Source organism: Mytilus edulis, chromosome 1, assembly GCF_963676685.1.
Source record: "Mytilus edulis chromosome 1, xbMytEdul2.2, whole genome shotgun sequence".
In the NCBI taxonomy this organism is placed as follows: domain Eukaryota; kingdom Metazoa; phylum Mollusca; class Bivalvia; order Mytilida; family Mytilidae; genus Mytilus; species Mytilus edulis.
The window spans coordinates 29,378,848-29,398,027 of record NC_092344.1 but is presented as its reverse complement, the minus strand read 5'-3'; the positions used below and the strand labels follow the sequence as shown (position 1 = coordinate 29,398,027).

The 19,180-nt window shown below is 31.0% G+C and overlaps 1 protein-coding gene across 4 annotated transcripts in view; it reads left to right on the top strand.

Annotated features, from left to right (window-relative positions):
* The window catches only part of LOC139511247 (membrane-associated guanylate kinase, WW and PDZ domain-containing protein 1-like), a 77,205-nt gene that overhangs the window by 19,630 nt on the left and 38,395 nt on the right, over nucleotides 1-19,180 (top strand). For all 4 annotated transcript variants that reach the window (XM_071297875.1, XM_071297866.1, XM_071297857.1 and 1 more), the window contains 3 exons: nucleotides 16,960-17,017; nucleotides 17,950-18,008; nucleotides 18,688-18,795. In XM_071297875.1, the coding sequence (XP_071153976.1) occupies nucleotides 16,960-17,017; nucleotides 17,950-18,008; nucleotides 18,688-18,795 (225 nt within the window). The remainder of the gene's footprint in view (nucleotides 1-16,959; nucleotides 17,018-17,949; nucleotides 18,009-18,687; nucleotides 18,796-19,180) is intronic.

Below are 19,180 nucleotides of genomic sequence, written 5' to 3'. Positions count from 1 at the left end.
CACATGAACAGCAAATCAGATTTTATTCAGACCTTTTAAATTTAGTTTCTGATGTCAGAAAGGAAATAATCACTTCCATAAATAGATTTTCTGTCATGAAGTTCCATGATTCGGACTATTTTGATATTTTACTTGTTTTCTCTGTTGATACAAAATGTCCAATCAATGAAAGAAAACTTATCTGGGTAATGTCAACAGTCTGTACAATCTTGGATGGTTTTCAGGATTTTTTCATCACCTGCATTGGATTGCTATTTTCTCTAAGAAGATGTTTTGTTTCTTACCTAAGCCTCCCTACATGTATTATGAGCACGACATTAATATCTTGCATGTCTGTAATAAATTATATTCTGTCATCACAAAATCATATTTCTTTCTCAAAATATGTGAAGAAAATGTATAAAAGTGTTGTAAATGTGACAGATGGTCAGTATGGGTTTTTTTTTAAATTTAAATTTAAAATCAGGTTTTGAAATTAATTGAATGAAATTTGAAAAAGCTGTTACCGTTGACTATTGGTCACACGGAACAATAAGTACTATCAATACAACATCAGGCTACCAAGAGAAAGCTGAAAAGAAAAGAGAAAAAAATACAACCAACAAGTCCTCATACTGATGACAAAAAAAGGCAGATGTTAGTATGATTATCATTGAAAACTTTGGGTATAAATGTGTTAGGGATACAATATGATTTGTGTAATTGAATACTGGTTTGCAACAGGTAAAAAAATCCTTATAAGAATGTTACAGTCGGTCACCTGGATATTAAAGCTTTGTGACTTCTATAATAACAGCTGTTGTATACTCCATAATACATTGATTAATCTCAATGTTCAATCTTTCTACGTAAATCCACTTTTACTCTTTTTGACACTAAAAAATTCTTAGTGTTTTATAGACCGCATGTTAAATGAGATTTTTTTTATTAAAAAGCAGTTAGTTTTAAAACGAAAGTTTTTTTGTCAATACTTTAAAAATCATTTTCATCTTAAAATGGTAATCGATTATTATTGAAAGTGACAAGTTGATTCACAATAAGAATTCATTGTTGGATAGCCTTAGGTTATTTAGGAAATAATTGAGTATTTATTTCCAAGACACAGTTACAACTAGTGTCATCCTTTTACATTTATCCCAAAATTCATTTTTTTCACCTGTAAGGTAGGAAGGAAGAAAATAGTGAGTCAGTGTGATCACAAATTAATATTCAATAGTATTGATAAATATCAGTTAGAACAATAAGAAATGACTAAGTGAGGAGAAAAATAAAAATAGATTAAATTGTGACATAAGTATTACTCAGGTCTGAGGGAGGTTTAGACTGCCAGATACATAAACTGTTTATAATTTTTAGTAGACCCAAGACTTTATGGGAGTCTGGCTGAGATGACCTAAGCTTCTGTATGTTTATCTGAAACAGATGGTATCGATCAAAGTTTTAAATGTATACAATTCTACCTTTTATAAAATATAAAGTTGCCATTGATTGTGTAAACATAGAAGAAAATGGTGACAGATCTAAAGGGAAGTTGTATAAAATGTTTTTTGAGTAGTAAATATTGGGTACTCAGTTCTGTCAAATATATAAATGGAAGGATGATGGAAATACATTAGAGGATCTTACTTAGTGCAAAAAACAGTTTCGTTATACAATAAAAGAGGAAGTTATTATACATTTTGTGCATAAAGAAGTGATATTTTAAAACTTTTGACTATTGAAAACTTTTGACCATTGAAATTGGATGAACTTGTAGATTTTAAAACTTTGACTATAGAAACTGGATGAACTTGTAGCTTTTAAAACTTCAACTATTGAAACTGGATCAAATTGAAAAGTTTTTAAAACTTTTGACTATTGAAGCTGGATGAACTTGTAGATTTTAAAACTTTTGACTTTTGAAGCTGGATGAACATATAGATATTTGCATATACTACTATATATAAAGTCTATTCTGATTGATATAACTTATCTCTTCTGGGATTTATAGAAGCTTCAGTTTGGATGGTCATCATATCACTGGGAAAGATATAAACATCTGATAAAGTGGTCGGGGAAACTTTCCATACAATACAAGTTTGTTTTTTGTTCAACTATTAAGCAGAATATCTGAGGCATTTTTGAATAAGACTTTTGAAGTTATTTGTAATTGGATATAAAACATCAAGGTTTTGTGAGTGCACGATCAAATATTTACTGATCAGCCAAAGAGAAGAGGTTTTAGTTCAGTGAGGACACATATAAACTAGAGATATAGCTACTTAAAGCATGTTAAGGGTTTCTTAATCTCTCAAATCTGTGAAATAGCTTGAAAGTTTTAGAAGAAGATAAAATCAAACTTCAGGAGCCATACTTGTATACTTGTGGAGTAATTAATGGACCGACCCTGAAGACTACCTGCGACAGCTGAGGTCATCTAAACACAAATAAAGGTCTTCGTTTTGACAAAAATATTTGACAAAAAGTAAAAATTTAACACAGAAAACACCTGCTTATTATAACATCATCTCTGCTGTATTTAAATTTTCAAGGGCAAACATAAAGGAAATACAGATATTGGAAATTAGTGTCAATTTAGGGTATAAATGATTTATTCATTGAATATGAATAAAGTTCTGGACAGCAGCATGAAAAATAAATAAAGTTTTAATTAGACTTGGAACCAAACACCTCGTTAATTTATAGGATTAATTGAGTGAACAGTGGAATAGATCAGTAACCTAAGTTTCTTTCCTATGATCACTGACAACTGATCAAACCTGGAAAGTTATACTAATTTCAGTTGTAAGAATTTTACACTTAGGAGTATATAGCATTCATTCTCTGATGTTAAATAAATACAAATGATTAGAAACCTGTTTGTTATTAGATAACATGTTAACAACAGTATAGTCACACTTTATGATGAGCACACTGGATCTTAACATTAATTAGTGAATAGCATATTTCTACGCTGTTGAATGATAAGTTGGCAATTTTATGTTGGAAATAGTCATATAAACAGTATTGACTTCAATAAGAATTTCAAACATTGTTGTAATATTGACACTTGTTTAAAACTTAAGTTTTTACATCTATATTCTGTGATTTTGAAACCTTAGAACTTGAAGATTGAAAGTGAAAAACGTGTTAATGATAGGATACCTTTGTTTTTCATTCATCATGTCTATCTGAGGAGGGCCTTATCTCCTCCTATCATTGTCTTAGAACTTGATGGAGATCTTATGTAACTCGAGGTAGTTAAACAAATTATAAGGAGATCTCAGATCCTTACACTTTTAGTATGCAGAAAGGACAACTTTGATCCACGGATCGTAAATTACCTCTGGCATTTTTAGCTGATTTTTTGACAGATTGCACATGTCACATTTGTGTTTAGTTTGAAAAAATAAGCTATACAAATCCATATGGAACCTGCAATGAGTTGATGGAAAATTTGTAAAATTTGCAGACAAATGTGTTCAGATTACCATTCATATTATCATCAAAAAGTGAAAGAATTTTCTGTGTTAGATGTTTGTCTTAATTTAATGCAACTCAGATTTCTGCAGATTAAATGGGAATTATTCACAGATACTAGGTCAAAATGATATTCATCATGCTTTAATAAAAACTGTTTCTGCAGTTGGATATATAGTTGATTATATGATTAAAAACATTCACCCGCCAGGAACAATTGTTGAAAGGGAGTTAAATTATATTAGAGGTGTTCCATTTCAATTTCAATTAGATATAAATTGTACAGACATACTGTGAATACTTGTTATCTTGTTTGAGTAATTACAAACATTGGGACAGGTCTATTGAGTTCGATATATATCTATTATAGTGGACATGTTTCGTGCAGATCTGTATAGATATTTAATCAGATATATATTTTTTATGGAGAAAATGTTTTTGTAAAATTATTAGAACTGGACAGGGATTTCCTATGCACCACACAAGTTAGTAATCACCAATTAATTATAAACTCGTCAAAACTCCACAGGATAATTACCGAACAGTCCATTCATCAGGATCTTGTCAGAGCTTTATCTTATTATTATTATAAGACTATAATGGATGGAAAACATGGAGGTTTAAAAATATGAGGTGATGACACCAAAGACGACATGCAATTTGTATTGATGGCATAGTATGAACTGTTGCCAAACTTGACTAAAGTATCTCTATGCTTTTTTTCGTTAAAAATTCGGAAGCATAACTTTGGGTGACTTTATATACACTCGGACAATGGTTCTTTTACAAAAAGTGAATGGAGGTAGAGGAAAAAGCAGTATTATAGACATGGATAGTAAATCTGATACTTCTAATGTTTCTGGAGTAATAGATAGTGATGAGAGTCTGGCTAAAAGTCTCTCTGACAATAGTGATAGTGTATCCAAAAACAGTCTTGATAGTCTCACTAAGAGTGTCAGTAGTGGGACCAGTGAATCAGATATTACCATGGTTTATAGTCCAAGTAGAAGTATCAGCAGTGGGACCAGTGAGTTAGGTATCGCCATGGTGAATAGTCCTGCTAGAAGTGTTAGTAGTGGGACCAGCGAGTCGGGTATCGCCATGGGGAATAGTCCCTCTAGAAGTGTCAGTAGTGGGACAAGTGACTCGGGTATCATTATGATTAATGGTATAGCAATACCAACAAAGCCAGGACAATTAATTCCGTTAACTGAATGCGCAAAACATGGCAAAGGTGAAGATTGTCGGTGTAAAGTGGTGTTCAAAGTTAGTAAAGGCAAGTATTCTGCCGTTCTTATCAAAGTGGTCATATGTTTTTGAAGGTCTTTCATAAGTATAGATTATAACATGGCCTTTTCCATATTGGCCCTGGTATCATCCCGAGACTCCCATATCGGCCTCAAGGCTTTAGCCGAGGGCCGATATGGGTCGAGGGATGATACCAGGGCCAATATGGAAAAGACATGTTATAATCTATTTATCACATATCTAAGTTCTGCAGAATAGAGACACACAGTTCAATTATACCAATTTAATGAAACATAACAGGTAAAATTTTAAATTTTGTATCACAAGAGTGTCGTCAAGGACGCAATGACGTGACGTCATTTGGAATCAGGGCACAATATTAATATCGTCTTTTTTGCCCCGGGCAATTTTGAGGTTATTGCATATGCAAAACCTAACGTATTCGTAACAAATATGTGATGAGACGAGGGCCGATATGGGTCGAGGGATGATACCAGGGCCAATATGGAAAAGACATGTTATAATCTTTTTATCACATATTTAATTTTCTGCAGAAAAGAGAAAAAAAGGTCAATTATAACAATTTAATGAAAGATAAAAGGTAAAATCTTAAACATTTTATCACAAACGTGTCGTTAAGGACGCAGTGACGTCACGTCATATAGAATCAGGGCACAATATCAATATGCTCTTTTTTGCCCCGGGCAATTTTGAGGTTATTGCATATGCAAAACCAGACGTATTCGTAACAAATATGTGATAAAGGCTAGTATTCTGCATTTCTTATCAAAGTGGTCATATATTTTTGAAGGTGTTTATTGTTGAATGTGTACTGTTTGCATGCCACAGTGTCATATATATATAGACCTTTGCTGAACTTGTATATAAATTAAAGACAAGAAAGGCAAAATATGAATGTACTTAGAAATGATTATAAATCAGTTTCATTTTGATTGAGCTTTAGTGTCAATGATCTGTGTTAATATATTACAGTGCAAGAATTCTTACAATAAACATACTGTTCTTTCAGATAAGATAAACAAATATAAAAAAAAAAGATGGATTTGATGTAAGTTGCAGTTTCTACATGCTTACATAAGTAAAATCATATATGAATCAAATTTAAAATATTTATGAAAATGGCAAATTTTAACTTCTGATATTCTTTGATATAGATATCGTAACATCATTATTATTGTTTTAGAATGGGGATCTCTGAAGGGTACCTATTCTAAGTTTAATTGTTTGATTTAGCACTTTTACATTTTACATTTATGAAAATGAATTAACTACAATACAAGTAAATGTACCTGATACATTTAATTTGAAAGTTTGTTGATAAGATTTTGATTCACCTCTTCATCTCCACCTCTTCATCTCCACCTATATTTAGAATATCGACCCCTTTAATGTAAGAACTAGTGTAACCTATAATATGTATTGCTTATTCAGATGTGGATCTCGTAGTATATATTCTTTAGTTACAGTTTATTATTGAAGACAGCAAAAATGATCAAGAATAGTTTTGATTAGATAAGAGATATTATGCAGTGAAAGTTGAAACCTGGTGAATTCAGTTTCATATAAATTGTTTTAATGGTACAAATAATCATGAACTGATGAAGATACAAATGTTTGAAAAGTTGGTATACAATTCATGTTTCTAGATCACAATTTTAAGTTTTAAATCATTTTTATATGCGCGTTTACAGGACATATTATGGTGGTTTTTTTTTTCTAGTTTTTGGACAATTACTCAAAAATGCTTTCAGCAGTTTTCGTAAAACTTCAGTGCATTGTTTATATCTATTGACATAAGCTCCATTTTGATTTTTAAAATTTTTAGATTTTATGTTTCAGAGATATTGATTTTTATTATTTTAAAAAGCAACTGGCGTATCATGGCTCATGGCACAGCTGTTTATTAGAATTGTCCAATAAAGTGGTGTTGAACCAAACACTGAAATCATTCCACTAAATCTAGCCAGTAAATATGCAAAAGATAGGAAAATACACTCAAATTTATCAAATTTTCATTAAAACTATTTTAGATAGTAACATTTGTAGTAAAATTGACCCAGCAAAAAAATTAATTACAAACAAGTACACTTTGCTGAAATCGTCATTGTTTATAGATTATCGTTGATCATCTCAACGAGATTGATTTTCTCGCTTAAATCGGTATGGCGAATGTGAGAAATACAATCGAGTTGAAATGACCAATGATAATCTGTTTATCTCTATTTTACCTATGATGACGTTGTCAATTTCATGTCAATTTCATTTGCACCGCCACGTGCCTCCTTAGTTTCAAGCGATAATTTTCCATCACAAGCAAGTAGCATGATAGGCAAAATTATCAAAAAAAAAGATCAAAGGAAATATGCACAAAATAGCAATAAATTTGAATTTACAATTGATATACTGAAATATGGTCAAACACAAACCATCAGCATGACAACGATTTAAGATCACACTATTTCCAATCACAAATATTCTTGTTGCATTGTACATGCACAAATGTATCAACTTATGCAAAAATGATTAGGTGAGTGAAACAGATTTCCTTGGAGCCTCTAGTTTCTTCTTTCCTCTTTGTTTTGTAATGATTGCTTCCATTCTGGGTCCAGTCTTATGACATACTTCTTCTGACATGTTACAGACCCTTGACTCTGTTTTTCATTATGATTACAAGAACATTGTTTTTTTGACAAAATTCTTGAAGTTTTCAGCTGAATTTTTGTCTTTGGGCAATGTTTTCCCTCTGAACTCTTCATGCCTGATGGCTTATGTCACAGAACTTGAGTATAAATGGACCGTCATTATCTTTGATGTTTTTTTAGTAATCATCTGAGGTCTTGCTACATTAGTTATGCATGATAAATGGTTTACCATAGGTGTAATGAATTAGGCAATATTACATGCTAAGAATGGTTGTATACACATGGTATAGCCAAGGATTGATGGATGGATTGTTTGTATTAGTTGTGGAAGACACTGTAAGGCTAATTACACTGTGTTGTCAAAGTCTAGGAATTTTAATTGGCACTTAGATTATCATCATAGCTGGTCTTCATTATTATTAAAGGTTGTATAGTGCTCTATGGTTTGAGGTCATGAACTGCATCTCTAATAGTATAGGGTATTTTATGTTTTTTTCATGTTTGACTATCATAAAGATATATATATATACTAAAAAATATGAAAAAGTTTATGAATGGGACAAGGAAATGATGAAAAAATAATCTGTGGAGGAGAAATAGGAAATAACGATTGAAACATAATAGTAGAGAAGAATTTTGACATTTGCCATTTAGTTCAGTTATGTTGATGGACATACAAAATAGAAGCAGCTGTACTAAGACAAACTATTTTTTAACACATGAAATCCAATGAGATCAGAGAATTGGTATCCAGCAAATAATTATGAATCCACAGTATTAAAGACATTTCACCCTACCAGAAACATTATTCTAACAAGCCCACCAGTATTTTTTTTAAAAAGTGGTGTCTCATCAAATACAAGTCTGGTTTGACCTAAGTGTTGGATAAACCTAGTGATTCTCCCTATTTGTCAGATTTCTTTTTATACTGTAGGTTTTTGTAACTGTCTAAAATCTGTCTATTATGTAAACTATTGTTACTTCAATGCATCTCTTGAGTCTCAACTTATGTCTGTATTATAGCTGTTGATGGTGAGTCTTGTAGTGATCAAATCATGTTCAATTACTAAAGTGTCCAAATTATTTAGACTTTTCCAATACATGTAATTATATAATGAATTTGACTGAATCATCTAAATGACCACCCTTTAATGTATTCCTAATGTTTTATCCATGTGCTATGTCATTGATATTGATTCTTCAGATTGAGAGAGAGAGAGAGAAAAAAACATGAGAATGACAACAGCTGACTCAGTGATGGCTATGATGTAATCATGTATCTATAGTGCAAACCCATTGTCAGTGCAAAAGCATCAGAATGTCAAGAAATCTACAAAATAATAAACAACATTCATACAGATGTAGAATAGACAGTAGATAACTTATCAATAGGCAGAAAGTCATAGCTTATTTTTCTTTGCTATTTTATCTTTGCAATGAATCAAAATTCGTAATTGGAAAAAGTTTGGGATTTTTTTTGCCACTGATATTTTCTTTTGTCTTAATGGACTGACAAACCGAGATCAGAAGCTTCAACAGTTCAGTACAAAGTAATGAAATAGAATTGGTTGTAAACAGTATTTTGTGCAAAGTGCAAATTGAAAATTATGTTTTAAAAATTGCAGTGTTTTTTTTAATCTTTCTTTAATATCAACTTTATACTGAGAAAAAAATTTGATTATGTGTAGAATTGAATTAACTGCAAGTAGGTTTTGATTAGAAGTTATTCACATCTTGCATTTTTATGGAAGTGGTTTTGACTACGTTGTATCAACTTTGAAGATATATTACACAGAAAAATCCATTTTTTGTGGTCCTTCCATTTAGAATTCAGTTGAAATTCAATCCAACAAGTAAAGTTTCTTGTGTATCTAAACTCCTATAGATTTTCAAATGTCTTCTCCCCTCAAAATATGTGATCCAAATATATGGTGTCTAGAAGGACATTCTAGATTATATCCATGATTGTCATCCCAGCTAGAAAGATCCCTAATGAATTTTTGGTCACTTAGGTTAGAGACAGATTTACTGGTAACAGTGTTATTGATAGGCTGTAATAATGGTAATTGTCCCCCCTATTGTTTGACATAAGACATAAGATATGTTACAGTGAAGGTGTAATATATAATATTATTCTTATTTAATAATAATGGTAATATAAACCATTACCTGTCAATCTGAATCTGGGCATGTATCTGGTTCACTGAAGCTTTTTAAGTATTAGCTTTCCAAGGATTTACTAAGATATAGAAATATGGTTATCCTCTCGTATGCGGTAATGAAATACTTGCCAAAGTGGATTGTTCACTTAGATATACAGATTGTATTAATTCTAGCCAGGTCCTGTCAGAAGAGGGATGTTAATTATATAAATCCTTTACCTTGTGTAGAGAGAGTCTTAAGCTTTATGTTCAGAACCCTTGAAACATCTGTTTGAGGGGTCTTGGAGGTGGCAGCAAGGGTCAATTTCTGTCTCTATCCAATATACCCTGATTTCTGTCTTTTATTTTCTCAAGGTGATTGACACTTAGTTTATTATATCCTATATTTTATTTGATATTACTGTTTTGCTTTATAAAAAAACTTGCATCCCTTTTACCTATATACATTAGAGAGATATATTGGTAAACATGGTTAAGATACAATGTAGCTAGCAACTTAACACCACAAATAATCAAATGACATCTAGACATTTCTAGCTCTACATTACCCTGAGTCTAGAAAAATTGTAAATAATTGAAGAGACCCCATGAATGATCTGCCCTTTATAAAAGAATGATAAAAACAAGTAACTTTTGTTGTTTCTGACTTGGGACAGGTTCATGAACAGTGAGTGAAATTACAATAGTTTTTTTAAATTCCAATCCCCCCTTTAAACATATAATTATATGCATTAAATAACTACTGAAAAAGACTGAGTCCTTATTTATTAAATTGATCTGATATCTTTTATATCTTACTTGTACATGTACAAATTGTATGTCTTCTATTAGGAAAATTGAAAGTCATTAAAAAAAAAGGATCAATCTGACATGAGTTGGTCATAAAGAGGATTGTACATTGATCTAGAAATATAATTAGTAAAACATTATCCTGGGAAATCATACAAAGATACATTAATTACCTCGCATGCTAAGGATAAACTTAATATACTTATGTTCTATGTCATACATGGTATTGATCTTAACATATCAAAGATCTAAGGTTATGATTGATATAAAGGTTTAAAACACATAAATTTTGTTGAATCTCTTGGAAATTTCACATTGTAACAGAGCTGTATGGTAATGGTATTATAATATCCACCAACTCACTTATGGAAATGTTTATGCTATTCGGTATATATATATATATAAAAAAGAAGATGTGGTATGATATATTGCCAATGAGACAACTATCCACAAAAGACCAAAATGACACAGACATTAACAACTATGCTTACTGATTTAACAAAAATGACATACATGACATAGTCTTTAAACATTTGATATAAGAGAGATAGCTCTGCTTATCCTTACTATATTTTTATTTAAAACCACAAGAGTTATGTACCTTTGCTTATGAATTTGCATATTAATTTGCATTTCAGAATACCGGGGTAAGGGTATTAAATTCTTTCCTGTTTTTGAACCTCAACTGATGAGTTATATTGAAGTATTGATCAGTATAATGAACCATGACTAAGAATGACATTTATACTTGACATAATTTAATATGCTGATACAGCACAATTGCCCCATTTGCATCTTCTCTATAAACTCATGTAAAGTAAAAATTAATAAGTAGATTTTTGTTTTAACAGTCTCTTGATAATTTACAACATGAGGTAAACAATTGGAAGACCAAGTGGATGTCCCCAAACTATGATTTACTTGTTCCTATTCTATATTACCAGAAATATAAGGTTTTTATACTGCATGTTTAATTTTGTAAGGCCTTCCTTGTCAGTGATTGTGTAGAAACTGTCAAGTCAATAATAAACAAACCATAGAGTTTTAATTAAACCTAAAATTAAGGAAATAAATAGTATAAATATGAGAAATTCTCTCAAATGTCTTTGTGGTTATATATGAGGCATTTGCTACTTGTGGTCATTTGACTCACCAATAGAATAGATTTTATTCCTGGTCATTTCTATATCAATGCAGCAGACAAACCAAGTTCACACAGACTTCCTTCACCAATGAAGACTGGCTGCCACCAAGTTCACACAGACTTCCTTCACCAATTAAGACTGGCTGCCACCAAGTTCACACAGACTTCCTTCACCAATAAAGACTGGCTGCCACCAAGTTCACACAGACTTCCTTCACCAATAAAGACTGGCTGCCACCAAGTTCACACAGACTTCCTTCACCAATAAAGACTGGCTGCCACCAAGTTCACACAGACTTCCTTCACCAATAAAGACTGGCTGCCACCAAGTTTACACAGACTTCCTTCACCAATAAAGACTGGCTGCCACCAAGTTCACACAGACTTCCTTCACCAATAAAGACTGGCTGCCACCAAGTTCACACAGACTTCCTTCACCAATAAAGACTGGCTGCCACCAAATAGCACATAAGTCTCCATTAAAGTGTACAGATAATTTGATACAATTTTTCTGTGTCTAGGTCATTGTGGGTTTAAAGCTTTGTAACCTATTGACTTATGGGAGAATGCTTTATCGTTTTACTGGTGAAGTTTAAAACTGTTCATATATAAGGGAGCTTGGTTGTTGGGAGGTTGTTCTCATACAGGGATCTCTATCCTATCAACGTTGAAGTAGTCAGAGTGTAACCCCACTTATTGTGGGTTCACATTGTTCAACTACAATCTTAATTGACTTATTTGACTAGAATTCCAGTTTCCCTGCTGACTGTTGGTGGTTCTCTCTTGGTATTTCAACTTTAGTCTTTAACCAACAATAAAAACTGGCTGCCAGGTGTGCTATAAGTGGAGTTAGACTTCAAATTAAATCAATCAATTCAAACATTAGGATACAATAATTAAGTTACCTAGGAATATAAACAATGAGTATTATAAGACAATCTACATATGTTTTGATGGAGTATTTCACATGGTATTAAGTTAACATCAGTGACTGTGCAAAACTTCACTTCCCAGATTCAATATTTCCTTAAGATAAGTAAGTTATCATGCATCATCTGAAATCAGAGACAATAAAAACAAACTTTTGGAGTAAGTTATTGATATTAACTGATAAAGACATGGAGAAGTGGACAAATAATCTGACCTCCCAATGTGCTGTGGATTTCGGGGAACCCCAGGAGACTCACTCTTACATCACACATCTACTTACAGATAATTAAACATTGTGTACTTCACCCAATACACATAATCACTGCATACTCTTCATGATAAAACGCATCATCATTTGACTGAAGTGAAATATACATGAAATAAACATTCTTCAAGTTGGTAGAAATCTGATAGGAGTGCTATCTTGGATGTTTACAAATCTGTGAAAAGATTCAGAAGTCAAATAAGGTCAGTTAGAAATCTAAACTTTTTGTTTTACTGTTGTAGTTTAAATTTTAGGGATGAATGTTTGTTCATTAAAAGATTAAAAGATTATTTTTTTTTTATGAAAATGCAATTGAAAAGAAAGCAAATAAGACTGTTGTTCTTTCTGTTTATTAATTTCGAATTCTGTGGTGTATTCATTTCTTTTTACTGATTTTTGTTTGGAACTAGAAGTTCTAACATATATATAATCATATATTAACTACATAATGTTAGATTGTGAATTTATTTTAGATTATAATAAATGTAATAAATAGCATGTGATGTGTGAATCTGTTTGAAGAGAAGAAATTGATTAATAAATGGATAGATATAAATAACCATCAATAAAAAGATAGTGCTTTGAGGAAGAAGGCATTCTAAATAATGGAGAACTTATGTTTTAGAGTAAATCTTAAAATTATCCAACAGATGTTTATGATCCTCTAAGACTTTTTTACTTTGATAATACAAACGTAAGTTATTGACTTATTTGACTCATGCAAAATTAAATTATGTTGGTGCAGTATAAAAAATAATGGAGGAGAGAAAAATTTGACAAACTTGATTCAGCCGGGGTTTTCCAAGATAAGAAACTAAATACTAGTAAGTAAAGCCAAACCAGAACTTTCTACAATTCATGACAACCAGTACGTTTGTACAGTTTAAGCCAACCCAGTAATTGTGTAAAGCCTAACCAAACTAGTACTTTTGTACATTTCCAGCCAAACCATAACTCGTGAGCACAATCTTTGGTCAATGGTCAAAAACCCTTGTAAAACAATGGTTGTTTTATGGTTCAAACCAATGACCAGTGCATTAGTATAACTAAAACCAAACTAGTATTTTTGTACAGCTCAGGTCATGCCAGTACCTTTGTACAGTTAAAGTCTAATTATAACATTTTTACTATTCAACCAAACCAATACTTATGTACGATTCAAGAAGACCAGTACTTTTGTACAGTCCAACCCAGACAGTAGGCTTGTACAACTCAAGTCAACCCAGTACTTTTGTACATTTCCAGCCACACTATAGCTCATGAACAGTATCTTATGTCAAAAATCATTGTTTTGAACTATAAAATTGATATACATAGTTATTCTTTTTGTTCACATTATTACCCTTATAGATGGCAAGGTTAAAAAAAAGAAATCCTAGGTGTGATTTTTTGTTTAATCTAGACATGTTCACAAGGGTTGGTTTAATGGTAAATGACACAAAGGTATTTTTCAAATCTGATGACGTGTGCTTTTTATATTTGATATTTAGAAAATTGGTAATGTACAGAATACATATAGAGTTGCTCATACTGTGAAAAGTACAGGATACTCAAAATTATATAGAAAATACACTTAACATGTGTTGGTTTTTTGTGTTGGCATTTTGTAATAATTGCCATTCTGTCATCTGATATTAAATGGGAAATTTAAGTGTTATAAGTTAACAACATAAGTATTAATATGTATGTAGATTTTTCCATTAGAAGTTGAAAGTTTCATAGGCCAAAAAAATGTATACTTTTTTATCAAGAGAACTTATCTTTCTAATGGCAAACAAAACGAACTTTGATGTTTATATTGTATATTTTGTAATTACAAATCTCAGCTTGATTTCATGGGAGAGTAAAAAAATATCAACCATTGCATTAGAAATAAGAATCTTAGGTTGTAAAACTGCTGCCAGTAAAATATAAGCTGGAAATTTTAATGAATATAAACAGTGACTATGTTATTATCGACTCCTAGAAGTCGATATTAAGAATTGAACGATGGACAGTCAGTGCATGAATTTTTCTTGCTACCTGATTAGAAGATATTACGAGACGTGAATAATCAAAAAAGTTTATTGATTGGTTAGGACAATCCAAACCTAGTAAATGTCCTTCTATCCTGTAGAGTATCGGATTTGTCCTCTCTATTTTAGCAATTAGATTTTGCCTGGTCATTAATCATGCATATTCATGATATTGGTACACAGGTAACTTTTCTTTAATCTACTTTATCTATAAATAATCGAATCTTCTGGAGTTTCGTAAACAACAACGTTAAACGATATATACTACTTCATAATGTGTGACCTCACATGTGTGGTAAAATTTGTTGATTGATGCACATGGCTATTCTAGTAAATGAATTAATCTACAAAGCGAGAGCACTTTCCATTTTCATCAGCTTAGAGCCGACTAGCCCTTTTTGAAAGGCTAATGCTTGTTCATTATAGCATAAATATAGAAAATTGGGTTATGTTGGGCGTTCATGTGGCAGCAACCAAACAACACACACTTTAAGATAAAATAACAGTAAGAAAATGTGGAACACTCAATCACTGAGAGCAACCCAACAACAATACATTGCCTTAAAAAAAAAAGAAGATATTGGGTCTTTCTTCTTGCCCTTTGATAGTCTAGTGGATGGTTTTGGCAATGGCAAACATACAATAGGGACACATTCATTATTTATTTAGATTAATTTTGTCAATAATAAGTAATTTGTAACAGATTATTTAGGGTGAAACAAAAAAATAATAAGAATATTAAGGGAAGCCAAACCCAAGTTCACCATCTGAAGGAAAATTGTTCTACTGACCTTAAAAAAGGTAATGTATTGAACTTTAAACTGAAAAAAAGTTCTGTAAATAAACAGATGTCATGAAGGTTTTAATTGATTGGTCAGACAATTAATTGATTCAATTGAAGTACTGTGTTTGAGTAAAATTGACCTTTGAAGCCAACAACACATCATGTCACTTTTCTAAAGCATATGTTGAGGTCACTGGTGTTAATTTACAACAGTAAGAGTGACGAGTATCATTGACAGGGGTACCAGATGTTACTAAATTCCTGTCTGATACTGGTTATGGTTTGACTCTTTTTGTCATCCCTTGTTGTGTGTCTGTCTGAATGTATTACTGTTAAAATGATGGATACATCAACTATAGTGAAAAGCTCCCTGATAACAAAACTTATAACAAAACTTAAAAATTAGAAATCTGAACATTATAACCATGGAGATTCAAAACGTTTTATGACTTCTCCATAAGTTTGAATAAAGATTTTATGTTACTATTAATAGAATTTAAATTGTTTTATCAGATATTTAACATTTCTAATGTTGATATGATAGACATCACTAAATGAATTTATAATTAAAAACAAATTTTATTTAGTTTCTATCTGAATCCACCACGTTTCCTTTGTAACTGATCATTGGAAGGCCGCCTTCTCATCTTGTTAATATTTATCTCCTCTTCGTTATCCTTTTTGGATGAACAAAATACATGTATGTGTTAGCTGATAACAGTAGACGTCTAGGTGATATGTAAACAACTCATCTATCAGTAGCTTTGGGATTATTGACGTTGGAATCTGAATACAGAAATAGTCTCAATATCATTTAAAATATATCACAAGAATTGTGAAAAAACAAAAAAATACTGATTCCTTTGTACATTTAGTTGTATTTAATTAGTGTTTGTTGATTCATGTACAGATGTATCTGTAACTAATAATTGAATATCTGTATTTAAAATGGCTACTGTACTTTTCACAAACTTAGAAAGTAAAAAAGTTGTGTAAAACAATTTCTTTCTTTGTCTCCTCCAGGAAACTGTGTAATAGATTCACCATCTGTATTTATGTGATGATGTAAATATGATAAACACAGCTGTAACTATTTATAAGTGTAAAACACAGAGTTTTTGTAGCCATGATAAGAAACTTCTCTTTTCAAAATTTTGTGTTATAAAAGTATTTAACAAGTGGTAAGTTAATAGATAAGTTCTAAAGTTTATGGCATTTGTCTTGAACAAATGAAACTAAACATTTCAGGACTAAATTTATTATAAAAAAGATGATTTAGATACTCTGCATGTATTTTAACTGACTGAGGGCTTACTTTGAGAAGGCTAATTGACAGCTAAAGTTTAGTAGTGGTAATACTCTTTTTTTCTTCACCTGTTTTCAGTTATCATTGTGAGAATTGTAAGTTAGAATGTTGTATTATTTTTATTGCACTGAGTTTGAGGGAAACAACAATTTAAATAGACATTTAGGCTGAAAGTTTTGTATTTTATATTTCAGAACTTCCATTTGGTTGGGAGAAAGTAGAAGATCCACATTACGGAACATACTACATTGAGTGAGTACACATTTTACTGGCAGCTAGAGATATACATTTATAATTTCTTGTTTTTGAAATGCAATTATTTTTTAAGGATTATTACTTCTGAAATGTAAAAGTTAATTCACTTACAGAAGGTAATTACTGATTTGTTGGATTATATCATTGATATGAATGTTGATGGATTACTCAGTAATATTCTTTGTTAGTTTACACTTAGAAGTTCAGGAAAGTAGGTCATTGCATAATGTAACTTAGAAAATCATAGCTATATAAACATGCAGCTTTCTTCCAAATAATCAACTTTGAGTAACAAAATAGGTTATATGTTACGTACATGAGGTAGGAAAGAAAACTTGACATACAGGGAAATATTCACAGCCCTTTATATGTAAAGACAATTTTAAAATGTTAGAATTTTTTCAGAGGCATTTTTAGGAAATTTCTCTGAAATGTTGAGATTTAACTTCATGGGTAATAATTTCGGATAGTCATACTGAGAAAATGTTCTATTAGTAGTGATTCTTGGATCTGAAGTTCTGAACATATGTAGGGTTTTGGTTTTTTCTTTGCAGGAAGAAATGTTTGTTTTGTTTTACAAAATTGGTTTGTTTTCAACAAGAAAAGTTATATTGATGAATATACAATGTTGGGTACCTACTGTTATTTCAGAGATCAACTTGTTTATTAGAAAGTGATCTGATGGCTGGTTTTCCTCCTTCTAGCTCCTTGTACATTTTCTAAATGTTAAAGATTTTTTATGCAAGTTTTGCAAGAGAAATGACTTTTGTCTTGATTAGAAGAAGTATGTATTATATAGAAATGTATTGTATAACATTTATTTGCATTATAATGGCAATCATGGTTAGTTTTGTTTTTTATGTTTTTATGATATATGTACATGATATGTTTACATATAATATATGTTTCACAACACTTATATATTACAGTCATGTTAATAGAAGAACACAATATGAGAATCCTGTAGCACAAGCTAAGAGAACTCAAGGTAATTTAGCATAGGGCAAAAAATAATTTAGTCTTAACAGATTGTTTCCTTTCGATAACAAATAATAAAGTAACCTGTATTATTAATAAATTTACCAAGTTAACTCCCTTACAGTATAAAAAAAGTTAGTAGATACACATTAAGAGAATAAATTTACAAAGTTATCTCCCTTACATCAGAAAGCAAAAAGTAAGTACAAACTAAGAAAACTCAATTAAGCAAGTTATCTTCCTTACATCATAAAATAATTAATAAGTGCATACTAAGAAAACTTAAAAACTAAGAACTCAATTGAAGAAGTAATCTCCCTTACATCATAAAGCAAATAGTAAGTACAAACTAAGAAAACTCATTTAAGCAAGTTATCTTCCTTACATCATAAAATAATTAATAAGTGCATACTAAGAAAACTTAGCTAATTGAAGAAGTTATCTCTCTTACATAATAATTGCATACTAAGAAAACTTGAAGAACTCAATTGAAGAAGTTATCTCCCTTACATCATTAAAATGATAAGTTACAACAGAGAGAATCAATTGAGTTGGATGATGGATCACTAATATGCGATGTGTTTACATGGCATGTGTCTTAGACAAATCTTAATAGTTTATTTAGATATCAATGTATATGATTTTTTTTACAGTAAACTTTATTGATGGCAGCTTGTCTATATTTTCAGGAAATGATTTAAATAGTACTCTACCTAGAACAAAGAAAAGTCAAGATTCAGCCAAACGTTCTACCAGTGATTCCAATATGATGAACCATCACAGAGGAGCACCTCCAGGTAGGTTATATTAAGGAGGAGGATGCTGATGTTTGGGAGTCTGACACATTGCTTATGTCTTGTTTGCTAAACTGTATGATAACAGCTTTTGAAATAGTTATGATTTAAGTTAAAGAGCACAATTTTAAACCTGAATTGAAGAAAATTCTGATATATCTATATCTATATATATTATATTGTGAATTCAGAAATATTGGTGAAGATTTTATAAATGTGAATGATAGGACTGAATGAGTTTTGCAATAACACAAACTTAAATTATATGATATCGAATACATGTATCTGTATACAGATTTTTCTTAAATCACAATATTCTCAAATAATTGTTTGTCCCATTAAAATGGCAATAATAATTGCTTGCAATAATTTCTGAATTTACAGTATA